General features: G+C 40.3%; 1 protein-coding gene across 1 annotated transcript in view; it reads left to right on the top strand.

The window, feature by feature from the left end:
* The window catches only part of cntn4 (contactin 4), a 194,909-nt gene that overhangs the window by 71,959 nt on the left and 95,154 nt on the right, over positions 1–27,796 (top strand). The window contains exons 4-5 of the mRNA XM_085353001.1: positions 4,466–4,561; positions 24,501–24,704. Of these exons, the coding sequence (XP_085209127.1) occupies positions 4,466–4,561; positions 24,501–24,704 (300 nt within the window). The remainder of the gene's footprint in view (positions 1–4,465; positions 4,562–24,500; positions 24,705–27,796) is intronic.

Genomic DNA, 27,796 nt, shown 5'->3' with positions numbered 1-27,796 from the left:
GGTATAGAGCTATTTCACGGAGGAGCGCATGACCAGGATGAAAAAATGTGGAGTGGATTTGAGAAGTTGAATAAAACTGTTTCATGTGGGAACAATAAACTAACAGGAGTGCTTTGAGACTTGCAGCGCTGTCAAGCTTCAGGGTGCAAAATTACAAAAGACAGTGGAGAGTTTTCTGACAGGTAAGAAAGGGAAATAACAGACGATGCATATAACCACCACATCGATCAAAATAGAAGGCAAGGAAGTATGATGGATATCTCTATCTCAAGTTCAGTAAACAATAAGTCATTCTTTTATGTTTTAAACTTCGTCATAATGTTATTTCATTAAAATAACATTTTCCAATGAGTGGTAAATGTCGCCTTTTTTTCCTGGCGCCATGATGCGTAGCAGCCTGTTGTTGTTGTTTCTTCTTTTGTGACTTTATCGTCTGATAAAGTTTGTTTTTCTTGCTCAGTGTGACTTATGTGTCTGTCTCATGGAGCGTTGCAGAGAGACGTTGCCAAACTCCCGGTGTTCCTCAGTCTGACTGTGCTAGATGGCCGGAATTTTCAGGAGAGTAGAGACGTTAATCTGAGCAAGAAGAAATGTGCATGGGATGCACTAGTCGTCATTAAAAAGTGGTGTAATCCCACACGTTACTGTGAAGGAACATTTGTGTGGCATGAATAAGAAAAAACAAAGCCCGGAGGATCATCTGACACAGAGGATATGGCTAATTAATAGATCCCAACAACCCTGTGAACCACTTACTGCTCTTGCTAACTTTGCTGCTGCAAGGACAAAAGCAGAAAGTCTTCATACCACCTGTCCTGTCAGATTGTTTGTTTTTTGGTTTAACCGAGCTCTTTCTTTAGTTTAAGCTTTTATGATATTATATTTATGTATTGAGCTGTTGTTTTGGGTGTTGTAACAGGAACTAACAACGTTTGAAAAAAAAATACTTCATATTGTTACTGTGATTATTAGAGGTGGAGAAAAATCTGGGTGGATTATAGAAGGAGAGGTATGACAGAGACAAATCATGCACCGCTACCCTTCACAAGTAGCCGGCGTCTCTTACTCCATCAGTGAGTTTGTCTCCTAAAGTTCAGTGTCCTTCACAGTCACACACTTGTGCTCCCCTCTACACAATCACAAACAGTCCCTGATAAAACAAACTGCAGCACCATGACTCAGTTCCTGCTGCAGCCGGTGGGCAGCAAGCGCTACGAGTGAGTCCTGCGGCCACGGCAGAGGCAGCATGAACGTCAGCCTCACTTTGTTATGCTTTCTCAGCAGCCATCCGAGTCTACTGGACAGCATGTTTTTAAATGTGAAGTAATCCATAGTGTCCTCTGCATGTGTACACCAGGAAGCCCAAGATGCTTTTTCTCAGCTCCTCGACCTCAGGTACAAGTGCCCCAGAAGCACAGACAGGAAAACAAAAACAAAGTCCTGCTCTGGTTTTTGTTTTTTGCTCTCCACCAACACCACAGTGCAACTTTGCTTTAGCAGTTGTAGCCAAGAACAATGAGAAGACACTATATTAGATGTTGCATGTGTATTATTCAGGCAGAAACTGGTGCTGTTCTTTAAAATTGTAGCACTCTGCCAAATTATTCTGAATGACTTTACCCCATGTATTGATTCAGGTGTTTTCTTTTTCTGTCTCTCTAGTTTTAGGCAAGAATGCTGACTTTGGTTTTACATCCTTGAGGGAGACACATCCAATTTGACACTTAAAGGTCCAATCTGGCATTAATCTTTAGAAAAATATTAGGAATTGCTCTTTTAATAGGGCTTAAGACTCTCAGATCGCTATTAGTTAAAGCGTACTCTTGGGTTAAGAAGAGATTTATGTTTAAAGAAATAATTAAAGCCAGCCTCTTAATTGACTTGCTCTGTGGCCAATATGACATATATTAACTGACCTTATAGTCCACTTCATAAATCACTGAGCCCGATAATTTTACATTTAGATCACTTGGAGCTGAACTAATCAGTAATCTCATTTGAGTGGATTGTTTGCAGTTTTGAGACGAGCAGGTCTGCAAAGACAGCGCTCGTGTCCGCGCCACCGCTCGAACTGACTTGACAATATTCTGCATATTGCAAGGTTAATTAAGGTTAATTAATCCAATTTGGAGAATATGTATGGATAAATCTGAGACAGTATATCAAGCCTCTTAATGTATTAATTCGCTGTCTGTCTTTTATTCGGTTCGGTAGCTAAAATCACATTTATGAATGATCTCTGACCTCAAACTGAATATTAAAAAAAAACAAGAAGTGGAATAAAGGAAGCCAGAAGAAGCTGTTTAATTTAATTATGCTGCCAATTAACCTCTAAATATACGAGTAGCTCCATGTTTTCTTTGTACTTATTACAAGTATCTGTATTTAAATAGTTCCCTTAGGAATATATGTAGCACTCTTCAAACTGAGTTACCAGTGCAGACACTTAGTCTCTATGCAACGTGTGAATTACATTTACTGAGCTCTGTACATCATTAATGGAGCCAATTTGAAATGAACTGGTTCTTCTATAGCGCTTTTCTACTCTGTCTGAGTGCTCATTCATGCAAGCACTTCTCTATCTAACAGTCATACTCCGATGGAGCACCTTGGGGTTCGTATCCTGCCCAGACTGGAGGGACTGAACCACCAACCTTCTGATTAGCAGATGATTTGCTCTGCATAAATCATCAGCAAATGTCAGATGTGGTTCTGACCTGCTATTGTTTCCATCAGCTGTCAAAGGAAAATATTTCAGTTTAACAGTACTTGTGGTGTCAAAGCCCTACTAGGAATAGCTTTGTGTGGTTCGGTGGTGGTAGGTTTGATGAATGAAAGGTAACCTGATTACCACCAGAGCTATTAAAATCCCTCATGTGTGACCTGCCACGGCAACCCTCTCTGCTTAGCAGCGAGGCTTCAGATTGCTGTCTGGCTCATATTAGTGTGGGTGTGTGTCTTTATTGATTTCAGTGCTTAGTTATAGTTTTTTTTTTTCATCATGTATTCAGCTCAAGCTTAACTTACATTATTCGCAACATACAATTACCAGTGCAGGTTACAGGGAGCAATAATAGGCCTCATTCTTTTCATTTCCACCTTATCTTAAGTGTGTCCCCTCAAGTATGCAAAAGAAATAAATCCAGCAAAAAGAAATTAAGCAACAGACACACACACACACACACGAGTGAGTGCTTCCTTCCATCGACCTATCTTTGTGTGATTAACAGGGGTGTGTCAAAAGAAGTGACATAAGGTGGCCCTCACCCCCCTTACCCACCATCACCCCCATCCACACACACACTCACAAAAGCAGCCAAATAACTGAATGCAGCTCCCTTCCTTTGAACAAAGGCACAATCTCTTCTCTTCTTTAAAGCAAACATATATTTATGTTCATGGGGCGACCATGGCTCAGGGGGTTGGGAAGCGTATCTGTAACCGGAAGGTCGCCGGTTCGATCCCCGGGCTCTCTGTCCTGGTCGTTGTGTCCTTGGGCAAGACACTTTACCCTACCGCCTACTGGTGATGGCCAGAGGGGCCGATGGTGCGACATGGCAGCCTCGCTTCTGTCAGTCTACCCCAGGGCAGCTGTGGCTACAACCGTAGCTTGCCTCCACCAGTGTGTGAATGTGAGAGTGAATGAATAGTGGCATTGTAAAGCACTTTGGGTGCCTTGAAAAAACAGTCCTAAGATTTTTGAGTTTGCATCCAAAACGTGTTCATAGTGCTGCAAACTTTGTCCGCTGTACTCACAAGACAATGCTTTTACCCAGTTGAAGGGGAGGCGTTGGAAAGTAATGCTAATGCTCAGTCCCCGAAGGGTTTTTCTTCTAAAATTCATCACAGTTTTTCATCCAGATTCTACTTTTTAATTCTTATTTCTAATTAATCACAGAGGGAGTTTGTCAGGTTTTTAACAATAATAAGTGAGAAATTTAATTCATTTGTCCTTTTAGTCATATCAAAGCATTTACACTTCCTATGACGACTTTGTATGATGTATAATAGTCAGGTACAACTTATCTGTCCTGTACTGATTTACGCTACCCGTGCGTCTTTTAAATCACTCATTGCTGTCTTCCTCCACCAAAACCCCCGTACTTGTGGCACCATCTCTGTGAATTTGGATATCGGCAGCACAGGCGCACGTGGGGGGGGGGATGATTTGGCTTGAGGCAAAGCCAAAGGCTGTTTACTGCCAAAAATGTTCAGTTTGTTGCTGCTGAAGGTTCAGGCAGTCTTTAAAGGTTTTTTCTGACTTACTCAAAATGTTCCGTACGTCATGTTTTTGTATATCATTCGCTTGGCACGGGGCTTCAGGTTTTTTGCAACAGCGTCTGACACGCTGTGAGTTTGTTCATGACAGCACCTTCATGTGTATGCTAATAAAATGTAACAGCCTCCAGCTTGTGGAATATTTTACTTACTGCTGTTTTCTTGTTTTGTTTTTTCTATTTTGCAGACTTGGAAAACTTCAAGACTCAGAGAAGAAGCTCTGTTTCAGTGCGTGAAGGTCAAGGAGTGGTTCTGCTCTGCGGCCCTCCTCCTCATTCTGGAGGTAAAAATAATAAGTTCTCTTGCTTTTTCTTTTTCTTTCAGTTGACTAGCGAGCATGTGTCTGTTTCACACTGAAAATTGGAAGTTATCTCACTGTGCAAAGTAACGATGACTGAAGCGCTTTCAGACGGAGCTCTTTGAGATGTACCTGTTTAACAGCGGCTTTCGCTAGGTAATCAACACCTTAAACCTGACGCTGTGGGGATGGAAAAATTTCCAAGCGATTCGTGCCTCGTGTAGGTGTGATCACTCTCGGCTGGGTCATGGGAAGTGGGACAGCCTCTCTGTTAGGAGCCTAAAGCTGAATGCGCTTTGATGAGAGGGTTATTTTTTGACTTCATTTCCATGGCAGTTAAAATAAACTATTGTGCAGCTCTATTTATTCAGCAACGTTTGCTCTCAAGCTCAAGGCAACGATACTCTGAATTTTATACGGTGTGAGAAGGTAGCATACAAATGATTTTGCTTTCTTGCTGAAAGCCAGATGAGAAGACCGTGCCAGACCGTGCAGTAGGTAAGCTTAGGCTGCCTTCTGAATTCAGGTGGGTTCGTTTAGATGTACTGATCTTGCTCAAGCAGTGACAAGATCATTCATATGGTTAGTTCAAACTGAGAGAAGAGTGTCTTGAATTACATGCACTATTCAGACATTTGAAAATCTGTCCTTTTTCATCACAGAGCAGGCTGTGACCAGAGGAACTGATTACAATCACATTATTGGCCATCAGCCTAGATAACTCGGGAATGTGATACCTTATCCTTGAAGGAATTTCTTAGAATTTGGCTGATGCAAGCAATTCAACTACAAAATGTGGAAATATTTCACAAAAACTAACTTTTTTTTAAAATATATGTCCAAAAGTTAAAGGTCAAATTCACTGTATTTTTATGAGGCCATTCAAAATTGAAACTAAATCTGAGTTTGAGAAATTTCTGACTGCGGCTACAACAACAACAACAACAATAATAATAATAATAATAATAATAATAATAATAATAATAAGCCTCGGTTATTTATATAATTTGTATTTGGACAATTTTATTAAAACACCAAAAGATAATTGAGGTAAACTCCTCAGTTAAAAATCAAGTTTTAAGCCAAGCTCTTCATTCCATTCGTCTAATTGCAGCAGATGTGTCCTTGTGCAGCTTCTTCAATTCACTTATTGGAAGTGCTAAATGCAACAGCTGCTTGGATTACATTCTCCCAGCTGACAGCTACCTAACAAATATCACAGATTCATACACTGGTCTGCTTAGTAAAAATGCTGCTCGCATTGAATTGATTGTAATTGTTTGCAGCTTGTATCCTTTTGGGGTTTTAACCGGTGAAAGCTTGGCAAGCTGTGGAGTAATTTGGAATTTTAGATTTACTTTCAAATAGCCGAGCTGACATGCCCGCGTTTGATTGTTCTCTATACTGTGAATAGTTGCTTCGCTGATTCTCTTCATATCTGCCGATTTGTGCTGAAGTAATCCAATTAGGTTGTGTTTTTTAAGACCAACAGGCACATGAAAAGCCCCCTCAAGACACTTGTCTCCTCACTAATAAACAGAGCCAATACAAGGTGTCAGTTAGAAGTCCATTTTAGTAAATTACATCTCTCTGTTGTAATAGAAGCTACCGCCGCTCTGTCATTCAGTTGGATAAACAGCCTTAATCATTTGTTGTTGCTGTGGTTCTTCTAACATTAAACATTTACGAGGACAAAACGTCTTCGGTTTATACCCTCTCATCTTGCCCCAGAGCCCTCGCACGTTTGAAACCTGCACGAGCGTGTTGGTTTGCATGACCTTTAATGAGAAATTCACTGCGATTATCTTCACCTGCCAGTCCGTACTGAGTGTTAGCTCACAAAATTATTTTCAAGGCATTTTTCAAATCCCTCACTCAGACAAAAATATCAGACAGCAGACACTAAATCGGGATTCAACAGGCTTCCCCACAAATCCTGGCCAGGCTATTGGCTCCAAACACACACACACGATTACATGTTCTGCCAAGCTGCCCATCAGAGGAACAGCATATTCAAACTGGCAACAATGAAAAGCAATCAATCAGCAGGCAAAGAGCTAAGTGTTTTGCCAGTAGTGCTTTTCTTTGTTGACCCGATACGCTGCTTTGTTGCATCTGAAACGGCACGCTGCACGGCGGGTGACAGGGCGCACCGCTGCTACTCTGGCGCTTCGGCGTCATGCTAGGGTCAGAGTGAACATGCACGATAGGGCATCCTTTGACATAAAGCCTTGCAGTTAGGCAGCAAAATGTATCCTCTGAATGAATTCAAATTTAATTTGCCTGAAAGGAAGTGAGTGGCATAAAACATACTGAATTAAAATTAGTGAGCGCTCACCCTGAGAAATGACTAAATCTGTGCTTTGCTTAATGCTTGTGTGATTGTAATGCTTTGCTTGCTTGTTTGTAATTTGACAATTTTATTATTTATTTGTTTGTTTGTTTCTTGCCCTGTTTCCCTTTCTTTGCTTCACTTTAGTAGTTCCAGTTATTTTTACACCATTATAAAAAGGAGCGTACAAATACGCTTTAGCTCCTGGTGGTGTTCTTTTGTCTCTGCTCTTGTCATCAGAATCTAAAGCTAACAATTTATTCATCCTAAGATCTGTGAACTTTGTTTCTATTGCTTATTCGTTTCTCGCTATCTGTTAGTTTACTGAGTCACAAACCACATACACCAGCCTGATGATTTATTTCCACAGCAGAGCGCATGATGTGTATTAATACACTTCTGAAAATAGGACCCAATAAATACCAGGCACTTTGTTTATTCCTTAAAACTGCAAGTTGCTTTACTTTTCCACAAAGCTTCTGGAACAGTGAAACTATGAATTTAAGACTGGTTTTGAGGCGTTTTTTGTTTTTTCACTAGTAACCAAGCCAGGGGACGGAGAAGACAAATCACAGGGGCCCTATACTTTTCACACACACAGATATGCACACATTTGTGTATTTCACAAATTCTACATGAAATAGTTTTGCCATTTTTTCCACTTTTAGCTGGTTTAAACATACAGTATGCAACTTTATTCACAATAGCGAATGGAGACATGAACTATTTGGACAAATGTCTTTATTTTTTAATTCAGGTGTTTTCACATGCAGTGTCACAGGTGTGTAAAATCAAGGAGCCAGCCATGCAGTCTGACTTTGCAAACATTTGTGAAAGAAGGGGTTGTTCAAAAGCAGCGGTCCCCAACCTTTTTTGCCTTTAAGGTGTCGCTGATAAATACAACAAAACCAGTACTGGTACCAAAAAAACAAAGATTTATTCATAACACACGGGAAAAGACCCAGGGAAACCGAGTTAACGATAAAAATGATTTAAAAAAGTAACGATTAAAAACCCTGAAAACCATAAATTTCAGACCTGAGCCTCAACTCTCGCGGCCCGGTACCAAACAACTCACGGACCGGTACCGGGGTTGGAGGCCGCTGTTCTAAAGAACAGACTGAATCTGAGTGTGGTACTGTAAGAGGATGCCACTGTTGTAACAAGTGAGTGTGTGAATTTTCTTCCCTTCTAGAGTATTTTAAGTGTTATTGCAAAATCGAAATCCCAACAACTCAGCCACCAAGTAACAGATCACATAAAGTTAAAGAGTTCCAGACCTCTTCTGGCATTAACATCAGCACAAAATCTGTGTGCTGGGAGCTTCATGGCATGGGTGGTACTCCCATAGGTGAAGGCAGCTTGTTTCCATATCATTTAACTTGAAAAAATGAGACAAACAACAACTAAAAGCCTGTGGCTTGTCATCTTTATGAATAAGAATTGAAATCTGAGTGTCTGTAGTCGGCTCTGAGCTTCAACAGAGAGCTAACGTTAGCTTAAGTTTGCTTCATTTACAAAGGTGTCACTAACAAAAATGGGTTCTCTGAGGGTACACAGAGCATAATAAGTATAATTAAATAAACAATTAATTTCAAAAGATGTGTGAAATGTTGCCAAGCTGTTAAGACATAGCAAGTATTCAGAACTCATTAAACAAACCATGCTACCTAAATATAATCCTCCAGTTCATGCGAGGGAATGTTTTGATGAATATCACTGCTCGTGTGATTAGAAACACTATGCTGGACAACAGTAAAAAGCTGCAGAGCCTCGGTTGAAAAGCTTTTACATGCTCTACTAGAGACATGAATTCAGGAAGCAGCTCAGTCATCAATCTCAGTTGTGTCCTTGTTTTATTGCAAATCTGTTTGGCGTGTCAAAAGATACGCAATGGTGTGTGTTTTCTCATAAATTCACAGAAACAAGATGACTAATGAGGAAAAGGCCATGCATCCAGGATGTGAAGACATTTTTTTCAATCTGCAGGCAGCCTGAAAGGAGACTCAGAATGATAACAACAGAACACAGGTTTATATTCAGGAAACAGTATTTTTCTCTTTTCTGAGGGTGTAAGAGAGGCCGCTAACCTGGCAGTTTTCAATTGGTCAAAATACATGTTTGAAATCTGTGTTGTGTTTGTTTCTGAATGCGACACCAGGGGCCTGTTCTTCGTACCGCGCTAAGTGAGTTAGCTGGATGAGATTGTTGACGATTTCGCGTGATCCTGGATCGTTCGGTTCCCCGAAGCCCATCCGGGACTTGCTGTCATAGCAACAGAGCCGTAAGCGTAAACCTGCTGGGGAGCAGGTTTACTTTATGTAAACAGGATTAGATCGTGGCCACGCAGGTATGCCCGCGTCATTCATACGAAAGCAACAGCGATATTCCACCACTGTTTCACCATAAATAAATAACATCAATGTAACTAAAGATAATGCAGCACCTGATCCATTTATTGATTTCACACAGGTCATTTCCTAAAAAAGGGAAATGTACTATTAACATTCTATTACATGTATGTGATTATTACAGATTTAATTCATATTTCAGAGTAGCAATTGTAAATTACTTCGTGTAATCAAGATGAGAGACCACGGCTATAAAAGCGAAGGTGGATTTGGGAAGCCTGTCGCAGTCATATCCTGTCCGTTTACGCGAGCAACCCATTGCGGAAGGTGCAAGATTGATAAGGAGAGTCCTCAGAATTCAGCGTATATTGCGGGACAGACAGGATCCTTTAGCTCAGCGCGACAGTGTGCTCATAGAGAGATATCGATTTTCCCGTGAGGGTATTATTTACTTAACCAACTTGTTGACAAGGGGGTGCAGGACCACCACCTGTCTTTTGTTGCTCTGCCCTTTTCTTGGTTGCTGTTATAAACAAACAAACAGATTATTCCAGGGTCTCTTTCCAAGAGACTAAAAGCAATATAAGTGATAAATATTACCATTCTGTAGAATATTCTTATATTTCACTTTTACCTGTTCCCATGTTCTAGTGGGTCCTGTCGTGGCTCTAATGTGAAAGAGGATAAAATATAACATATTATAATATAATGTAATATAATATTGGATAATATAGTGTGATATGATAAATCTACCCTACCGCCTACTGGTGTTGGCCAGAGGGGCCGATGGCGCGATATGGCAGCCTGGCTTCTGTCAGTCTGCCCCAGGGCAGCTGTGGCTACAACTGTAGCTGCCTCCACCAGTGTGTGAATGTGAGAGTGACTGAATAGTGGCATTGTAAAGCGCTTTGGGTGCCTTGAAAAGCGCTATATCAATCCACTCCATTATTATTGTTATTATTAAATTACTTACGAGTTTAATTTGTCAGCAACTTCCTGCCAGCCCTCGCTCCTTGCTTTTGCAGCCTTTGCAGTGTTCCCTTGCGTTCTGATTAAACTCTGAAACTCCTGAAATCCCTCACTCAAGAGTTCTTGCTCTGCTGCCGAAAAATACCGAGCCGAGCGCGCTCCGTCGACATTTTCGCCGACCAATCAGAGGGTTGCCGATCAATGTTTCTACTATCGATGCGTAGCCCCTTTTACGACACCCAGTGATCTCACATTACTGCGTCCAGCTGTACTAATCGTCAACAGCAGGTGTGTTCGGGGAACCGGAATAGCGCGCTCACGGTTAGCGCGATGGTTTGGTCTTGGATGTTTCATTTGATCTTGGATGTAGTAAGCGACGTACGAAGCACAGGGCCCAGGCTGACATCTTGTAAGCTTGACAGCATTTCAAGGTTTGTTTGAAAGCAATCCTTCTGAATAGAAAGAATATTAGACAGTTTCATCCAGTTGCTTTCAGCAACGAGCTAACCCTGTCCCAAACCCCGAAGAGTTATATGAAAAGTTGATAATGACACACATTCTCTGCTTGTTGTGGTGCACTGGTAGACTGGGGGGGGGGGGAATCATTTTCAGTCGTGTGCAGTCAAGTTTTATAATGCTCCTTTGGCACAGAGAGGATGAATCACAATGTGGCATCGGTAGAGTGACAGTCAATAACAGGACAATAATGACTGTCGAGCCACCTAAGCCACCTTCCTTCCCTGACAAGGACCTCATTGCATTTTAATCAAATTCTGCATGTGGGTGGTACTTGCAAGGAAAACCTCTGCACATCCCTATTCAGTGCCATATGTTTGCAGATCTTCCCATGGAGTTAGGACCCTCTGTGTAAGCCCAAGGCTCTGGTGGGTTTCCACCTGCCAGAGGGGGTTCTCAGAGGGCACATTATGTGTGGCAGACAGCTGTCCTGCCCGCTGTAAGCAGCATGGAGTCACCTATGCAGAAAGATGCGTTCGGACACAAGAAGTAGATGGGGATGGTGATAGAGAGAATGATTTCAAAGGAACAGAAAATTAAGGGAATGTGCTGGAAGGGAAGCACATATCTGCTGTATGTAAACCAGGATTAGATCGGATGTGTGCATGTGTATCTTTAGGGGGGGGGGGGGGGGGGGGTTGGTCAGCACATCTCTTTGTGCTATATCTACAGTAAACAGACACATAACTGTGTGGTGATAACAGCAACATGTGTGTTTGTGATAAGCATGACGTGTAACCTGCATATTATGGAAGCAAATATCATAAGCAGCATGCACAGCAGCTGCCTAGATTGATTACTGGTGACAATACAAACTATGATTAATGACACCGTAATGACAGATAAACAGGGATTGCGTCACTAACTATAATACAGATGACAAGGTAATATTAGGACTTACTAAAATCTATTAGATAAGGGTGTAACTATTCTGCAACCTTGCTCAGGTGATGATACAGTTGTGCATATTATCATGTGGTGATTTTGTCTTCCCTTATTGTGTTATCCTAGTTTATGCTAGTCGTGATGTAGGCGGTGTCCAGATTCATGGGCTGCATCCTCCTGAGGCCGCATTTGTAGACTGATTACGTCACAACGACGCAACGAAGGCTGTCCAAATTCGTAGACTCCGACAAATGCAGCCGACAAATGCGTCCTCCTTTTCCCCGAATTTGAAGGATGGGTCGGGTGTGTCCTTCGTGGCCTACCATATCCCAGAATTCATAGCGCGGCACAGCCAATTCCAATTTCCAACAATGGCGGCCGCTACTAAGTTTTAATATTACTTTTATTGTTCTTTCTGGGTCAAAAAATAAACTTTTAAGATATTTTCAGGCGAGAATGTAGCTGTGTAAACGTCAAATATCTGCTCGGTTTATCAAGACATCGCATGTCTGGAAAAGTGCTTCGACGTTTTCGGAGACGTCTGTTACCCACCAGCTCGATAGCTAGCCGGGGCGATGACAGCGAACTCCCCGTACATCTGGCCTTCGGAGGACCCGGCCCACTTAGACCGCAAAGGCCGGGTCCTCAGGAGGATGCAGCCATGCATTTGGACACACCTGTAAGGAGTTATTGTCTGGTCATTCAGGTGAGGAGAGCTGGAAATATATGAAAATACTGAAGTTTATTTTTCATTTATGATCAAATTATGATTGAGTGAGCATTTAGTTTTTTTCTGACCATACTATTCTACTTTCTTTTAACCTATTATACAGAAAATATTATTATTACTGACATTAAAACATCACAGATATTAAACTGCTCAGCCAAGAAAAACATAAAGATTTATAAACTTAAATAAGATTAAAGTACGTCACGTGAAATTAACATAGCATGTCCAATGATAGCTGCCTGAAGTTGTCAACCTGTTTTAGGTTTTCTGTTGGTATATTGATCAGTCGCCTGGCAACAGTATTCAAATAGCAGCTCAACTATCCTTCTGCTTGTCAAAAATAAGATATTTAAATTCCTTCTGAAGGTGCACTTTGATAAAGGCTATATGAAGTTTTAATCTCTTCATGCAGCATGAGGAGCGACATGTTTATTTCGTGGTATTTGTTGACTCATACTTAGTAGTTTCTCTTTTTTTCCCATCAGGGATTATTCTGCTCTTAATCTGATTAGCAGCTGACACATTTCAATCTCCATGAGTAATCTCCTTTCACAATCCCGTATTCAATCATATTTCTCCCTCTTCATCTGTCTGGAAACTTCAGCTCTCTGAAATAATATCGCATGTCACTGTCACACCGTCCATGGCTGAGCCAACAGAGCCTCTTCTGCAAACCCTTCTGGTTTTGATATAATCTAGCAGTTACCTCGTGTAAGCGACTGCATCCCCTCTGCCAGGCTGCAGTCACATGGCATGTCCTTGGGCTCCACTGTGCTGCCACATAAACACAAATCCCTCAGTGCCTGTGGGGATTTCATCCCAGAAGAAATGCGCTGTCACCTGCTGTGCAAGGGGAAAATAACAATTGTCGAAAACATGACAGCTCCGTCCACACACCTAGCTTGCCTAGCAGAGCATTGGACAGCAGTTGTAAGTTGAATTCATAGCACTTTTATAGCTGGCTTGCCATCACAGGCCTTTAACTGCTTCTGGTGCTGCATAGAATTCAGCTCACTTAGTGGGATTGTGCACAGATCTGTGCACACTCAGTTAAGTCATACCCTAGAAAATCCTCTCATGTGTTGAAAGAGTTCAAGTTATAGAAGACCTGGTTACCATCTTTAGTTCAAAGATAAGACTAATTCATTATTTTCTTGAATGCATTTCAAAGTGTGATTATCAACTTTTACCAAACCATACATTAATAAAGATTTTTGATTCACAGTGATATAAATCAGAGAAACTTACCCGACGATTCACATTCGAGAAATGAAAAAATATTTTCTCAGTGGTTCACTGGCATGACAAATAGTACAGAAACGGCCCTTTAGTAACAGCATCAAAGTGGAAACAAAACTACAATACAGACTTCAGCTCTGTAAAGTTTGCCTGCTGACCGATGTGGGGGAGTCGTACTGCATTTGCGAAGCATTTTGTGACTCCAGAGGGAGCCTCGCAAAGCCTGAAATAATGCCTCAAATGATGCTGGCCAACCCAGAAGAAGAAGACAAGACTGAAAATGAAAGAACAGCGAGAGCAAACCAGACCTCCGCAGCCCACACTTTGAGGCTTGCTGCTTTGGCAACTTTCAGTATAACAAACCTGCATCTTAAACTGACCTGTCAGGGGTTGAGTTGTATTGCAGGAAATGTAGGCATTATATCTTTGCATAAAAGAAGAATGAATGGAACAAGTATATTTGTTGCATCAATTCTGATTTTTTTGAGACTTTACATCGTGACACAATGCTAAAAGAATGCAAAGCTGCGTCAGTGGTGGACACTCAGGGGGAGGTTTGCTGTGGCTCTTGGGCAAATATTTTTTACACATTATTTTCCTCACGGTAAAGGGCCGGCTTCATCTGTGGCAACAGAGAGTGTCTCACGAGTGCAGGACTACTGGGGATTTATTGTGTCCCGCACGTCCCGCTGTGATCTCTTTTTACCTGTTGAAAGAATGATGCAAGCTGACGCCTGTGCTAACGCAGCATCGGGTAGATGTTGCGTGGATATTGCAATCTTGTTCATCTCCTTCAGGGAACAGAGGTTATAGTCAAAACAGATTTCTCAGAGGCACACGTCTCCTTTTGTTTTCGTGCATTTCAAAGTCAGTTACAGGTGGGGCTGGGTATCAAAGGTTAAACTGCTGGTGATGTTGTTCTTAGACTCATCGATGATCTTTGCTCCAGCTTGCCGCTGCTGCACTTTGCGCGGTTTACATGTTCAAGGTGATGTAATTAGAAAAGACATTCAGTTTAGACTGTATCACACTGTGTAGATTTTAATTATATTCATGCAAGATTTCAATGTTTCCTCACATCATTGTGTTTGCTTAATTTATTCCTGTTTTTATATTCATGTTACATCACAAACAGGGCACTGCAGGGATCGTGAAGTGTCTCACAATTTACGAGCAATGTGACATTTCACAGATTAGAGAGAAATATTAATGCCAGGATGACAAACTCCACTGTGAGTGTCTGAGAATAGAAAGTAAAGCAGGTAGGTCACATGTTATGATGCCCAATAAAAATTACATGGAAAAAAGACAGGGGTCACATGTTTTCTGCACATGTGCACATGCTGTTTAATCACTACACTTGTAATCGTCCTTTATTTAGTCAACAGTAGGTGAGAAAAGCAAAACAGAGGGAAAAGGAAATGCATATCCAACACATTAGAGCAACACATACATAGAATCCATCTAATTATCAGTTTGTGTCATGCAATGTATACACAGCCGGCGTTGATGGGAATTTGACCCCTATGTAAAATCCTTCCAAACACTGTGCTACTTGTGCACATCAGAAAGAGCATTTCTCGTTCTTTGTTGGCATTTTCAGATGTTTTAGGAAATTTGGACAAATGACTACAACCGTTTACAATTTGCAAGTTATCACATGCAGAGTAGTCTGCCTTGTTGCAAAACAGCAAGCAGGCAAAAGTCCACAGCTGTAAGTCCTGAGTTTGAGTATTGTAAAACATATTTATAGATCTTGAGCACAGCAGCGTTGCAGCAATTTGCGAGCATGGAGGAACCTGCTCAAATAAACATTTTACGGGTGCGGCAACCCCCCCGTGGAAGAGGAAGGGGAGTGAGAATGTATGGCAGTGAAGCAAAGAGAAGAGAAGAAAGAAACGAAACATGAACATGGAGGATGTGGCGTGCACGCCTGTTCTTCTGTTCTCAGCTTGTAAGAGAGAGCATCAGGTGTGAAGCTAATGAGAGTCTGTGGCAGCAGAATGTCCAGTGATTCCCTGCAACACTTGGTTGCCGTAGTACACATACAGTACTGTGCAGACAGCAGGGCTAAGGTCCAGGTGTAAATGATCAAGCCACCTCTTGTTTCTTTATATTTTGCGAGGATCATGGGATATGGGTGGAGTGAGGAAACCTGAACATGATAGAAGACAAAAACATTCAAATTAGTTTGAAAGTGCATATTTGGTATAGAAGGAAATTCATTTACTTAGTAAACACAAGATGAGCGGAAATTTGGGGCCACACTGTGTTTGTTTACAATTAAGAGGTAAGCTACAGGTATTACAGGTATTATTCTTCAACACAGCCTGAGCTCTCTTAGACAAGCTTTGATGTGTGTGTTTTTTTAAGGATCCTTCTTCAAGGACACTCAAAGCTCTTCTTTGGATGTTGGGTGCTTTTTGTTGCGTTCTCTCTCAAGATGATCCCACACAATAATGCTTCAATAATGTTGAGGTCTGGGCTCTCGGGATGCCGATCAATGACTGAAAGTGTTCTGTTGAGTGTTTTCCTATCCAGGTATGCTTTTAGTGCATTAGCAGGCTGTTTGGGATCATTGTCACGCTTTAAAATGAAGCCGTCGCTAAATAGACACTTTCCAGATGGTACGGCATGATGGGTCAAAATCTGTTTACAGTTTTTCTGTGTTCGTAACTAAAGATCACTTTAAAGAATAACCAGAAATTCTGGCTTCTTGGAATCAAAATATAAAGAAATGAGTGCAGAGCTGTAGGATTTCAGTTTCCACAGTTTCTGTCTGTGTAATGTGACCATTGGTTCAAAGTTCAGCTGGTTGTCTTGACTGCTCTGCCAACATGTGATTTGCATTTACCAGCAGTCAAACCTGTGTACCTAACAAAGTGGCCAGTGAGTGAACATTCAAGATACTTTATGTAACCGGAGCATGTTATAGCAGCCGGCCGTCAGCTACAAAGTGATGCAACAACAAGCAAATCTCATTATATGTTAAATGAATAGATGCACATTGAATAAACTATTAAAGGTTTAGTGGATCTTAACTTGAGTCATAGTATTTTTTTCCAACTAAATGAAAAATAATTAAATTTAGGTTGAGGAAAATGTGATGACTGTAGGACTCGTGATATATGAACTATGAGTGTCTTGAATCTGTAATACGAGAAGACCTGGCTTCCAAAACCACATCAAAAAACAAGGACCTGAGCAGGAGCCGCGATTGTTTTCCGCTGCGTGTCTTCCAACGTGACCACTGTCATCAAACATGCTACCTGCACTTACAATCAGCCATAGGAAGACAGGGAAATGGGGGCTGAGTGCAGAATCAGGCACGACACACCCTGCCAGACCAGACTGCAGCACAAAGGCAGAGTGAGGTGCTGCCTCCACACTGCATCCACACGTTTGCTCCCCAGCTGACAGGCCAGTGTCAGAGCATGGCAGGAATCTATGGTAATTGCTTTCTGCAGAGTTCAAGGAAGGAGAATGGATTAACACAACCTGGTTACAGCGCCGGCTTCTTTTTAGACCGAGCCGCCGCTGCGATGTTTGTTTCTCCCAAATGTGCAGTCCGGTTCCCCTTCGGTCTGTCAGTGTGGATCAGAGGAAACAAGAAGGGCTGAGAGGCTGTCTGTCTTTTTCAAACCAGACCGCATTAATGGGCTGCCAGTGTGACCCAACCGCGCTCTTTGTACTGCACGACTACTGTGTTTAGTCGTGGACTTAATGCTGCTGACCTCTATTTTCTAATGGGGGGAGACCTTTAAGGGGCACTCAAGACTGAAATCACTTGTGTCTATTCCAAGAGTAGTTGTGTCTGTGTGTGTGTGTGTGTCTTTTGTCCTGTTTTTCCTCCCACCTGAGGCTTCGAGAGCGCTGAGCATGTGCATCCTGTCCGGTCCTGTAAAGGAAACAGTGGATCAGAGGATTCTCGGAGCCTGGAGCAGATATGGGAGTACTGCACTCAGTTACACAACGTGGGATGACAGTAGTCTAACAGTGGAAGGCGTCTCTCGAGTTTCTTTTATTTTTGCTTGTCTGTGTGCTGAAGATGCTCTCCTAAATCACCGAGCGCGTAGATTCTAACAGGAATAAATTGTACGTTTGTTTTCGGGGGCTTTCCTCGTGTGGGTTGTGCAGCCGTGTTGTTTTGCTGCATGCGCCCTCCTCTCATCAGCTCATGAAGTACTTTAGAAAAAAATTAGATCATGTTGTACTAGCTCAGTGTGTGTTTTTTGGTTTTTTTTACCCAGTTTGACACATACCCAGCAACCCCTCCTACTCAGTATGTAATACCGTGTGCGTGACGCTTGTAATCAGAGAATTATTCATCCTGGAAAAGGACAACTGTGTGCTGTTTTGTTGTAAATTTTTGCCTTCTTTTTTTTGCAGTATGCTCACATCCCACAGCTTTGTAATTGGGCAATTAAAAATGCATCTTGTTGTCACAGCGTGCCCTTACATCTATTATTGATATGAAGTGATGAGGCTACTGGTGCTGATCATACATTATGATGCCAAACCATACTGATGTAACAATAAAACTCCTCAAGTCTTTCTTTATTGACAGATGGGTGCTTTGTTTTCTGGCAAAAAAAAAGAGAGCGAGATCTTTGGTCGTTCGTGCTTGTTGTAAATATTGTCGTCTGTGTTCAAATTAATATGAATTGCTTTTAGCGGATAAGCACACAACACTCCCGCCTCCACCCCCACCCCCAGGGACAGTGTCAGTGCAGGCTTGGGGCAACAGCAGGAGGATGAGAAGCAGGCCGGGGCCTGTGTTGTGGAGAAATTAATCACATTACACGAAACCAAAAACATGGCTACCTTTTTTTTTAGCGACTGGCTGATGTCACTGAATTTAACAGCCGTTGCATTTATTTATTTTTATACATTTATTTATAAATTTATTTATAAATTTATTTACTCCTCTGCAAATTTGTTCAGTTTTCATTTGCTGCATGTCCTTTTTCTACCTCAAATCAGCTGTTAGCACAAGTGCACATGCCTTTCATTTCACTGGAGTTTCACTGGACAAAGCCTTAATAGAAAATTGAATGCATTTCTAATGACTTGGTTTGAAGCATAGCTGTGAGTGGCAGAATTCATTATGCATACGTCTTTTGATGGCTGTGTTTTTTTCACTGTATATGGAAACTAAAGGGCTGCTGCAATAAAGACCCAGCCGCAGACTCGTTGAATAAGAAGCACTTGAACTCAATCTCTGGGCAGTATTTACTTTTAAAGGAGTAGTATTGCATTTTCTATATTTTATTTTTTTTATCATAAGTTTATTTTGTTTGCCTAAAAGGATATTATACCTTTCTGGGAACATTGTATATGTATCCAAATTATTATGTATTCAAATGGCTATAGCCTTTTATATACATAACAATTTTACAATTACTGTAATGTGCATATAGTCAATAAATATTATTAATAATACAATTAATAAGGTGTTATTTAGAATTCTCAAATACTTATATGTTATCAATACAAACAATGGCAGTGACAATCACAGGTTTAAATGGCTCTAGATAGTATTACTGTCACTTTGACCTTCAAATCAAGCTCGTGACCTTGAAGCACAGGTCAAAGGTCAAATGTAACATGATATTTTAAATCCTTATACCATACTTTCTGCATGTTGTATATGACAATGCACACTATATAGGAATCATAGTTTCTAAGTTACAAGGCTTAGAAACCTGACAAATTTTAGTGAAATTTTATTTGATTACTAACACGACCCCACGCTACATCCCTACACAGTTTTAACAGAATTCATAAACTAGTTTTTGAGCTATCATGTTTCAATGACATGCTCGCGCATACACGCTACCAAAACCTAACCTTGGTAGATATAATTAAAACAACTGGGAAAAAAAACTTTACTCAGGCAAGTAGAAAATTCAAAAACCCAAACCAAACCAGAAGACACGTGAGGGAAGACAGCAGTACAGTGTGACAAACAAATGCAAACATAATGATTAGGAAGATGGCAAATGTGTGTTACATTGTAACCTTGGTTCTCTGATTGAGAGACTATCTCACCACTACATACATATGGAATACATAATGTAGTGGAGAGCTACAATAGAACACCAACTATGAGACACAAGATGACGAGACAGAGGAACAAGAGAAAAGAAACAGGAGCTACCAAAATAAGACAGGACGTAACAAAATGAGGGAACATGGAGGTGTAGGCTTAACAACACAGTGAACAGAGGAGAGCAGGAAAACTGAAACTCGTGAAATTAAGTCTAAGTTTTATTACAAGTTACAAAAGGAGACGCAAAAATGAAGTTGAGAATAAAACATGGAAAACAAAACAGGAGGAAGAAGCTAAGATTTCAAGGTAGCTGCGTATCTTAGAGGGCAAATATGTGTATGTTTCCAAGCAGTGAAAGTACATCTTTGCATAGTTGTTGTACTGCAGATGCTTTGTGTTTCACTCGATACAGAACGACATTATGTAAACTATTAACCATATGCTTTTTAAAGGTTTTTCTTCTTTTTGTTTATTTAGGCCAAATGAAAAAAGTGCTGTCATCATCAAAGTTTTTACCCAGTCAAATGAGTTTATATGACACATGAAGTCATTTCATGTTACAGAAACAGTTGCTGTTGATTTAATGCAAATTAAATTAAATTAAATCTGCAGTATCATTTCTCAAAATAAAGATGCTGAAAAAAGGATTGTAGTGTTCCAAGTGTCATGGACTCCTGGACTATGATTTGTGACAGAAAGATTCTCCTTCAAGATGTTAAGTTAGTGGCGCTGGCTGTTATGTGTGCAATGTGTTTTTATAGCTGAGCAGTAAGTTTAGCTAGCAGCCGGCCACCATGACTGAGGCTGCTGTGGCACGAGAGACATCTGGCCAGTGTTCCTGTTCAGTTACTCTGTCAGTGCTAAATGAAGCAGTGATCCTGAAGCTATATGGTGCTTGACACACAGTTCCTACTAAGAACTGAGCTTGGCTGCTTAATTACACTCAACATCTTTTGACTGACACAGGACCACAGTGACTCCCTAAAATCCCTCAAGTTAATTTATATGGCACCAAATCACAATAACAGTTGCATCAAGGCATCCTGCCATACATGGGAAAGATAAAGACCTACAGTAATACAGAGAAATCCCCAACAATTCGCGCACCCCCTATGAGCACGTGCTTGGCGATAGTAGGAAGGAAAAACACCTTTTAACAGGAAGAAACCTCCAGCAGAATCAGTCAGTGTAGATGACACAGCTACTACTTTATTAAATCTCTTAATCACAATTGAATAGAAAATGCACTTTTAGTATTGTTGATATATTTATGCTGCATTCTGGTGCAGAATTTTTAGAGCATATGCATTTTATGTGCTTATCTTTATGAAACCACCTTCTCTGAAGCATATCTGCTGATATACTCACACAGCGCAGTCTAACTGTCCATCCATAATGCCACAACTTGATGAAGTAGTTTTCTTTCAGCTCATCATAAAGAATGATAGACCTGCTGGGTGATTACTGCCCACCGTCTTTGTCTTCGTGCTCCGTCTTTCCATAATAGCAAATCTGTGCAAAGAGACGGGCATGTTTGACGTCCTCGTCTTCTTCGCTCTTTGAATATTCAGTGAGGCCTGTCCTTTGAAGCTGCTCCTGGATCTCTTTGTGTGAGCGAAGCAGCTTTATTCATGGTGACTCATGCAAAGTGATCTTTAACCCAGAGGGGAACCACAAAAAACTCTTTTGGGACTTCTGCAATCCCCTCTCCGTGGATCATGTTTTGGAAGTTAAATTTAGTTTCTTTTTTCTTTGACATACCAAACTGAGCTCTTGTAGAAATAATTCTTTTCAACATTAAACTTTCTTAATGATTCAGCTTTGAAATAGTGTTTTCAACATCACTTTTCAAATTGAAATCTAAAACAAGTCAGTTCTTGTGTAAAAGCTGCAGTCTGAATATTTTTAGCATGGCAGTAATAGCAATTCTGCAGAGCAGCTGGATTTCTTCAACAATTTGTCTTGAAGATGTCCTGTTTTTATATCAGTGTTGTGTAACCCATAAAATCAATGCCCTGGATGATTGTGTGAGGACCGTTCGGCCAGCTGTGTGAGACATCTCATTATGTCTGTGCTCTCTGCGGTATTTTCCGGCTCATGTTGTGCCATGTAGTCATATGGGTTTTAAACATAGAGCGAGAGCAGGTGCAGCCATAGTCCAAAAGCACTGGAGAGGAAACAAACACAAACAACATGCCTTATGCTGCCTTGAAGTGTCCCTCGTCCCCACGGATCTCCGCTGTGTCATCGGTCTGTGCTCGGCTCTGCGTGCACACAGTGGCCAGAGCCCAAGCCTCAAATGGCACTGATCGGTACAGTACCTGCTCCTTACAGCCAGCAGGAGTATGCAGACCTGCTGTGATAAATTGCCAAGCAGCTAGAGGAGGTGAAGGGAAGGGTTCCTCTAAGGGTGTTTTGCTTAATTGCCAGTCCGTTAACAAGTGGTGGAGTTTGATTAAGCGCAGCAGGAGAATAGTTCATGGCTGTCAGTAATGCTGACTGCAGAACGCCACAATAGCAGATTATGTCACAACATTCAGATTTGATGAGCTGACATCAATAAAGTGACTAAAGTTGTAAAGTGATCACCTCACCCACTGATACCGATAGATTCTATATTCATTCAAATCGCTGCTGAAAGATAAATAGAGGCTTTGGGAAACGCTGTTTGTGACAAACTGCTCGCGTATGGGGTACGTTTACTGCTCGGGCTCATCTTAGATGCCATAGCAACACTCCGTGTTCATTTCTAATTGCGTGTCTGGTTTCTCTGTGAAACCAGCAGTAGAGATGATGTCAGTGGATGAATTACGGTCCCAGTAGGAGTGACCACAGTGTATATGCTGGGTTTTGTTCCTAAAATACTTGTTGTTTACATGTTTTCTGCTGAGCATTTGTCTCAATTTAAGCACCGTTTCGCACTAAATTAGATTATTGACCAGGTTGCTGGAGTCTCACAATTACTTAATTTAATCTACTGTGACATCCAGCCATTAATTATTATTAGGAGTAATTATTATCATTTTTAATAACTCCTCAACACTTGTCTAGACCATTGCTTTTTCTAATATTTCTCTTTCTTTAAAACTTCCCATAATGTCAAATCAGAGGCCTAATGAAGCAGATAAGTGCCTGAAGTAAAGTCCTTTGTCTTGATCTGGCTTTTTAACGGTAAGATAAGTCTCATTACAGTGAGCTTCAGTTTCACCCCTTTCTCAGCGGCTGCTCAAAAGGTTGTGTAGAAACAAGCAGCGTTGATGTCTGTGAATTTAAGGCTGGCTCATATGAATGGACTCAAAGCTAACTACTCAAAGTAATCCTTGGTATTGTTATAAGCAATTATTTGCTGGCAAACTCTTGGATCTCATGACCTGGAAATGTGTGCCTCACTTATCTTCAAAACCTCCAGCATGGCGTTGCAGGGAGCAGCTGACACCTACATGCTTATTTAAAACCTTTTGCATCATAGTTGTGTTTGTAACACAGTGTCTGTGCTGACAAAGTCTTTGTTTGCTTGGAACAAAGAGAAGTGAAATGTTGCTGACTGAATCAATATGGTTTGAGTTGGGGTTTAAGATGATTGCAGTGTTTTGATTCTTGGTTAGCTTTGTGATTTTGTGACCCGGGTGTAAGCTCTTACCATGAGGTACTGCTGCACTTGACTGGCTCCCTCATGTATGCAGTGTGTGTGTGTGCGCACGCGTGTGTGCGTGTGTGTGTATGTGTGTGTGCGTGTATATGTGTCTGTGTGTGTGTGTACCTGTTTAGGCATCCTTGTGAGGACCAGAAATTGGCATTCTACTGTACTTGTGGGGACGCACATCACGAGTTTGAAGGAATTTTTGAGGCTCAAAATGTGGTTTTAATGTCAGGGTTATAATGGTTAGGGTAAGCAGCTAGAGAAAGCGTTATGCCAATTAGATGTCCTCACTAAGATAGCAAAATGAGAATGTGTGTGTATATATAAATAGATAGAGAAGCGTGTTGCTTTAAGGGTTTTTTGAAGGAGACAAAAGCCTATAATCGATTCATTTTGATCTTGAAATGTGTTTAGCAGTTAGCACTGCTGCTAACACTAAATGTGATTAAAGTAGTAGTTTAACTATTTTTAGCTTGCACTTCCTTTACTAAAGGAAAACTTGATCATCACAGTATAACACAAACTGGTCAAAACGGTTTCTCACCGTTCAATCACAGGCATTTGTCATTTATGGATACACTTCCTGGAAGTGATAATAACTGGAATTCCTAAACTTATGTTTAGAGAAATTGTTGAATGCTAAATGCAAAGTTTCCTGGCTTTCAGAGTATTTCTTCTTGGTACAATCCTTCCAGTTGGACTGAAGTTTCTTGAAGGCAGTTGCCTGGTTTATCTGGACTAAAGAGTTTTTTTTTTAACCTTTTTTTGTTTGTTTGGGTTTTTATTTTGTTTTTTGTTTTTTATCATTTCTTTTCATTTTCTGCTTATTATTGTCCCTATCTACTTTTTTGCCATCTTTGTTGGAAACTCCTTTGTGAATTCTAGTAGGGTGCCTAGGGAGCAGTAATTATTCATGACAACACAAACCCCATCTCCCAAATCCCTATTTGCATATTCAGACCTAATCAACATGAAAAATGGTCATTAAAGTGAATCCGGATAATTACATTTGTTTTCAACCTCTCACGGATCCTGTTATCAATTTTCACCTTAGCATGATACAACTTAGTCACCGTTTTCACTCCCCAGAGGTGGTCTCAAGCTTATTTCACACCGCAGCCACATCACCCATAAAAATCTCAGTTCCCTTTACCCTTTTCATGAGCCCTTCCTGCATTTAAATATATTTTTTTTATATCCTTATCCACAGATCTGGTATTTTCCTGGATCTTCAATGAGTACCCGACATTTGTGAAGCAGGATACGCGTCGCTTCATCTCCCAGGAGACAGGGAATCTGTACATTGCTAAAGTGGAGCCCTCAGATGTTGGCAACTACACTTGTGTGGTGACCAACACCGTCACCAAGACCCGTGTCCAGGGCCCGCCCACTCCACTTGTGCTCCGCAGTGATGGTGAGCTCACACTTATGCCAGTTAACAGCATATAAGAACACTGGTTAGTGCGACAAAAAGGTTTTACTGTTTTGTGATAGAATTTATAGACTGTTGGGGTACACTCAAAAATGATTCTTCACCCTCAAACATCAGAACAGTCATTTGAGTAAAATGTAACTAAAATATATATAAAATTAAAGGTTTATTTATGCATGGAATGTTTTGGAAAAATTACATATAATTAAATTAGTTAAAGGCAATATTGGGCAGTATGTAGTCACTGATTTACTTCATTTCCTAAAGTATGTGCTGTGTGCTTCATCATTCTGCTGGGTCTCAGTCTATTACTCAACCTTTGGAGCAAAGCAGGGTTTATTTCAATGCTGACAAATTACTGCAGTTTAACACTACATCCCCCAAAACTGTGATTTTGCAGTGTTGCATGCATATGCATACTAAGTGCACATTGTAAATGCAATAGGAAATAATCATGAAACATCTCGTGTTCTACAAAGACAAACCATTAGTGTTTTTCTTGAATGTTTGGTTTGATAACAGATTTCTATTTCTGTGGTCCTTTGTTATAAAAACAAAACAAAACGGCAGTTTCTTTGATACAACAGGAAAGCCAGAATCACTTGGCTGATTTAGTGCAGCGCTCTTTAGAATTTGTACAGGTCATACCCATAGTAGCAAGCCAACATGGCTACTGTTGGTACCTCCCAAAAAACTTTGTTTCAAAGAACACGAATGAAATTCAAAGGTTAATTATCTCCTCCTCTGCTAATTTCAGCCTGTCCTTTTACATGTGGACCTAATGCTTAAGGCTGGCCTTATCAAGCCACTTCAGATGAAAGGTCATTCTCAGCAAGTAATCTAATTGTAGGCTTCTATCCCAGAAGCATGTTCCATATTCTTAAGTAATGCTGAAAAATATGAGAATGTCATAAAGGACATTTAATATAATCTTCCCAATAATGATAGATGATTTGATGTAATAAAAAAAACAACATTTAAGTAGGCAGAATCACTTCTAATCACAACGCACACTTTAAGCTTTTTTTACATGACTTACATGCTATACTAGCTTTAATGTTAATGTTTAACTCAGTTATAATAACCTATGATTAGAAATAAAGGCTTGCTTTGATTTACATTAATGACCACTGGTCATGAATATTAATATGTGTTAATATTAATATTGTTTTAAGTTTATGTTTGAAACTTAGTTTCAGATTGTTTCTAAGGTTGATTTCCAATATTTCGATTTTGTTTTAATCATTTGAAAAAATGCTTAGTTTAAGTGTTCATTTATTTTTAGCATGAGGTGCCAAAAAGAACCAAAATCAAACTCTTGATACAGAACTTCATGAATAAAAACCAAACCTTTATTCAGGCTCTGTATGAAGTCAAAGTATCTTAAACGGTTGCATATTAGGAATAGCAAACAGAGAAAACAGCACAGGTTTAACAGAGAACTTGACAACGACAAAGGAAGACAGCAACTATATATATGACTGTGGCAGAGCGGAGACACCTGGGAAACTAGACACAGCTGAACTAAATTAGATAATAATTAATGAGGAAGTAAAACTGAAATGACCATCAACATTAAACAGGAAGTAACATGAGACAGAGATGAAGCTTCACAAAAAATTACAACGAGACATTTGGGAGGCTAGGCTAAACTAAATGAATGATGCAGCTGGTATGAAATCTACACTGGGGGAAAAAACAGGATAGAATGTAACAACAATGTAACAACAACTAAAAACTAAACACTGAATGAGACGATGAACTGGATATAAAATGAAATAATAAATAGAAGCCAAGACAAAGGAAAACTAAAGCTAAATATGAAACTGACAGTTACAGAAGTAAAGAAACTCTAAACAGCAAACGCTAGAAAACATCATCAAACAGAGAATTTAATAATAACCCTGAATTCAAAGTCTAAAACATAGGGTTCAAAACGACAGGACCATAACTTTTTTATATAACATGAAGTATTTATTGCATTAAGATGTAATATGTTTATAGTAAGTTCACAATGTAGACACAAGGCTTCATGCCGTGCAGACGTCCCAGTCTCCAGGAACAGAAACAGCCTTTCCAAACCGGAACTGACAAGTTCAACCAAACTAACAAAGACTGAAAGCAAAGACACACTCGCTTTATTTTTGTTTCATTGAAGGACATGTATTCCAGTTAGTTTTCATCTTTTTTTAACTAAAATGTTTTCCTCACCTAGTTTGAGTTTTTCAGTTTTTAATTAACTGTTATAACCTTGATGGTTTTAAGTAGAATTTTCTATGAATAAGTCCAGTATATCAGTGTATTGAGTTTGAAAACATTTAAAGGGAATAATGTTTTTATGCATAAACAAACACAAATAAACTCAAAAGATAAACATTTTGAATGATTTAATAAAGACATTTCCCCGAAGATGCAATTTTTACATTCATAAATATAAAATTACTTTTACCTGCAATTTTGCTATTTTATCCAGTGTTTGTGAGTATACACACTAATTTAATAGAAGTCGCAAATAAACACAAAATGTTTTTTTACATATTATCTTATTATCGTCTGTCGGACTAAAAAAAGTTGATGAAACTAAATCTAATATCAAGAAGACGGCTAAGCTAGTTGGTCAGTGGTGAGTCCAGCAGAGATTCCAAAGCACTTTCATTCTCTGCTTCTGCACTTTTTTCATTACAACATTAGTTCAGCACAGCAGCAACACCAACATATCAGGAGTCAGCTCGACCTCATCGTCATGAAGTGGAGCTCAGGTAGGGGATGTGGGTGCGGGTGGGGTGTGGGGGGGTTCAGGTTGGCACATTAAATATGTGTCCCCTACAAAAGGTTATGGTATGAGACAATTACCCGTCCACTTCCTCCTGTCTGCTTTAATATGGGTGATAGTGCTGTGGTTAAGTTTCAGTGACAGTTGTGATAAGGATCTGAATGAGCTTTCACAGTCACTCAGGGAGCCATCCTGATAACACATGCCTCACCAAATCAACGAGATGAAATTGGCCTGTTTCCTACATCTCTAGAGCTATTTGTGCAACACAGCCCTGAATTGCAGCAAAGGGGGAAAAACC

Source organism: Diplotaxodon limnothrissa, linkage group LG5 (genome assembly GCF_057381915.1).
Source record: "Diplotaxodon limnothrissa isolate DT_005_m linkage group LG5, D_limnothrissa_male_GT1.1, whole genome shotgun sequence".
Taxonomy (NCBI): domain Eukaryota; kingdom Metazoa; phylum Chordata; class Actinopteri; order Cichliformes; family Cichlidae; genus Diplotaxodon; species Diplotaxodon limnothrissa.
Note: the sequence above shows the minus strand (reverse complement) of the source record. Positions and strands in the feature narration are given on the sequence as shown.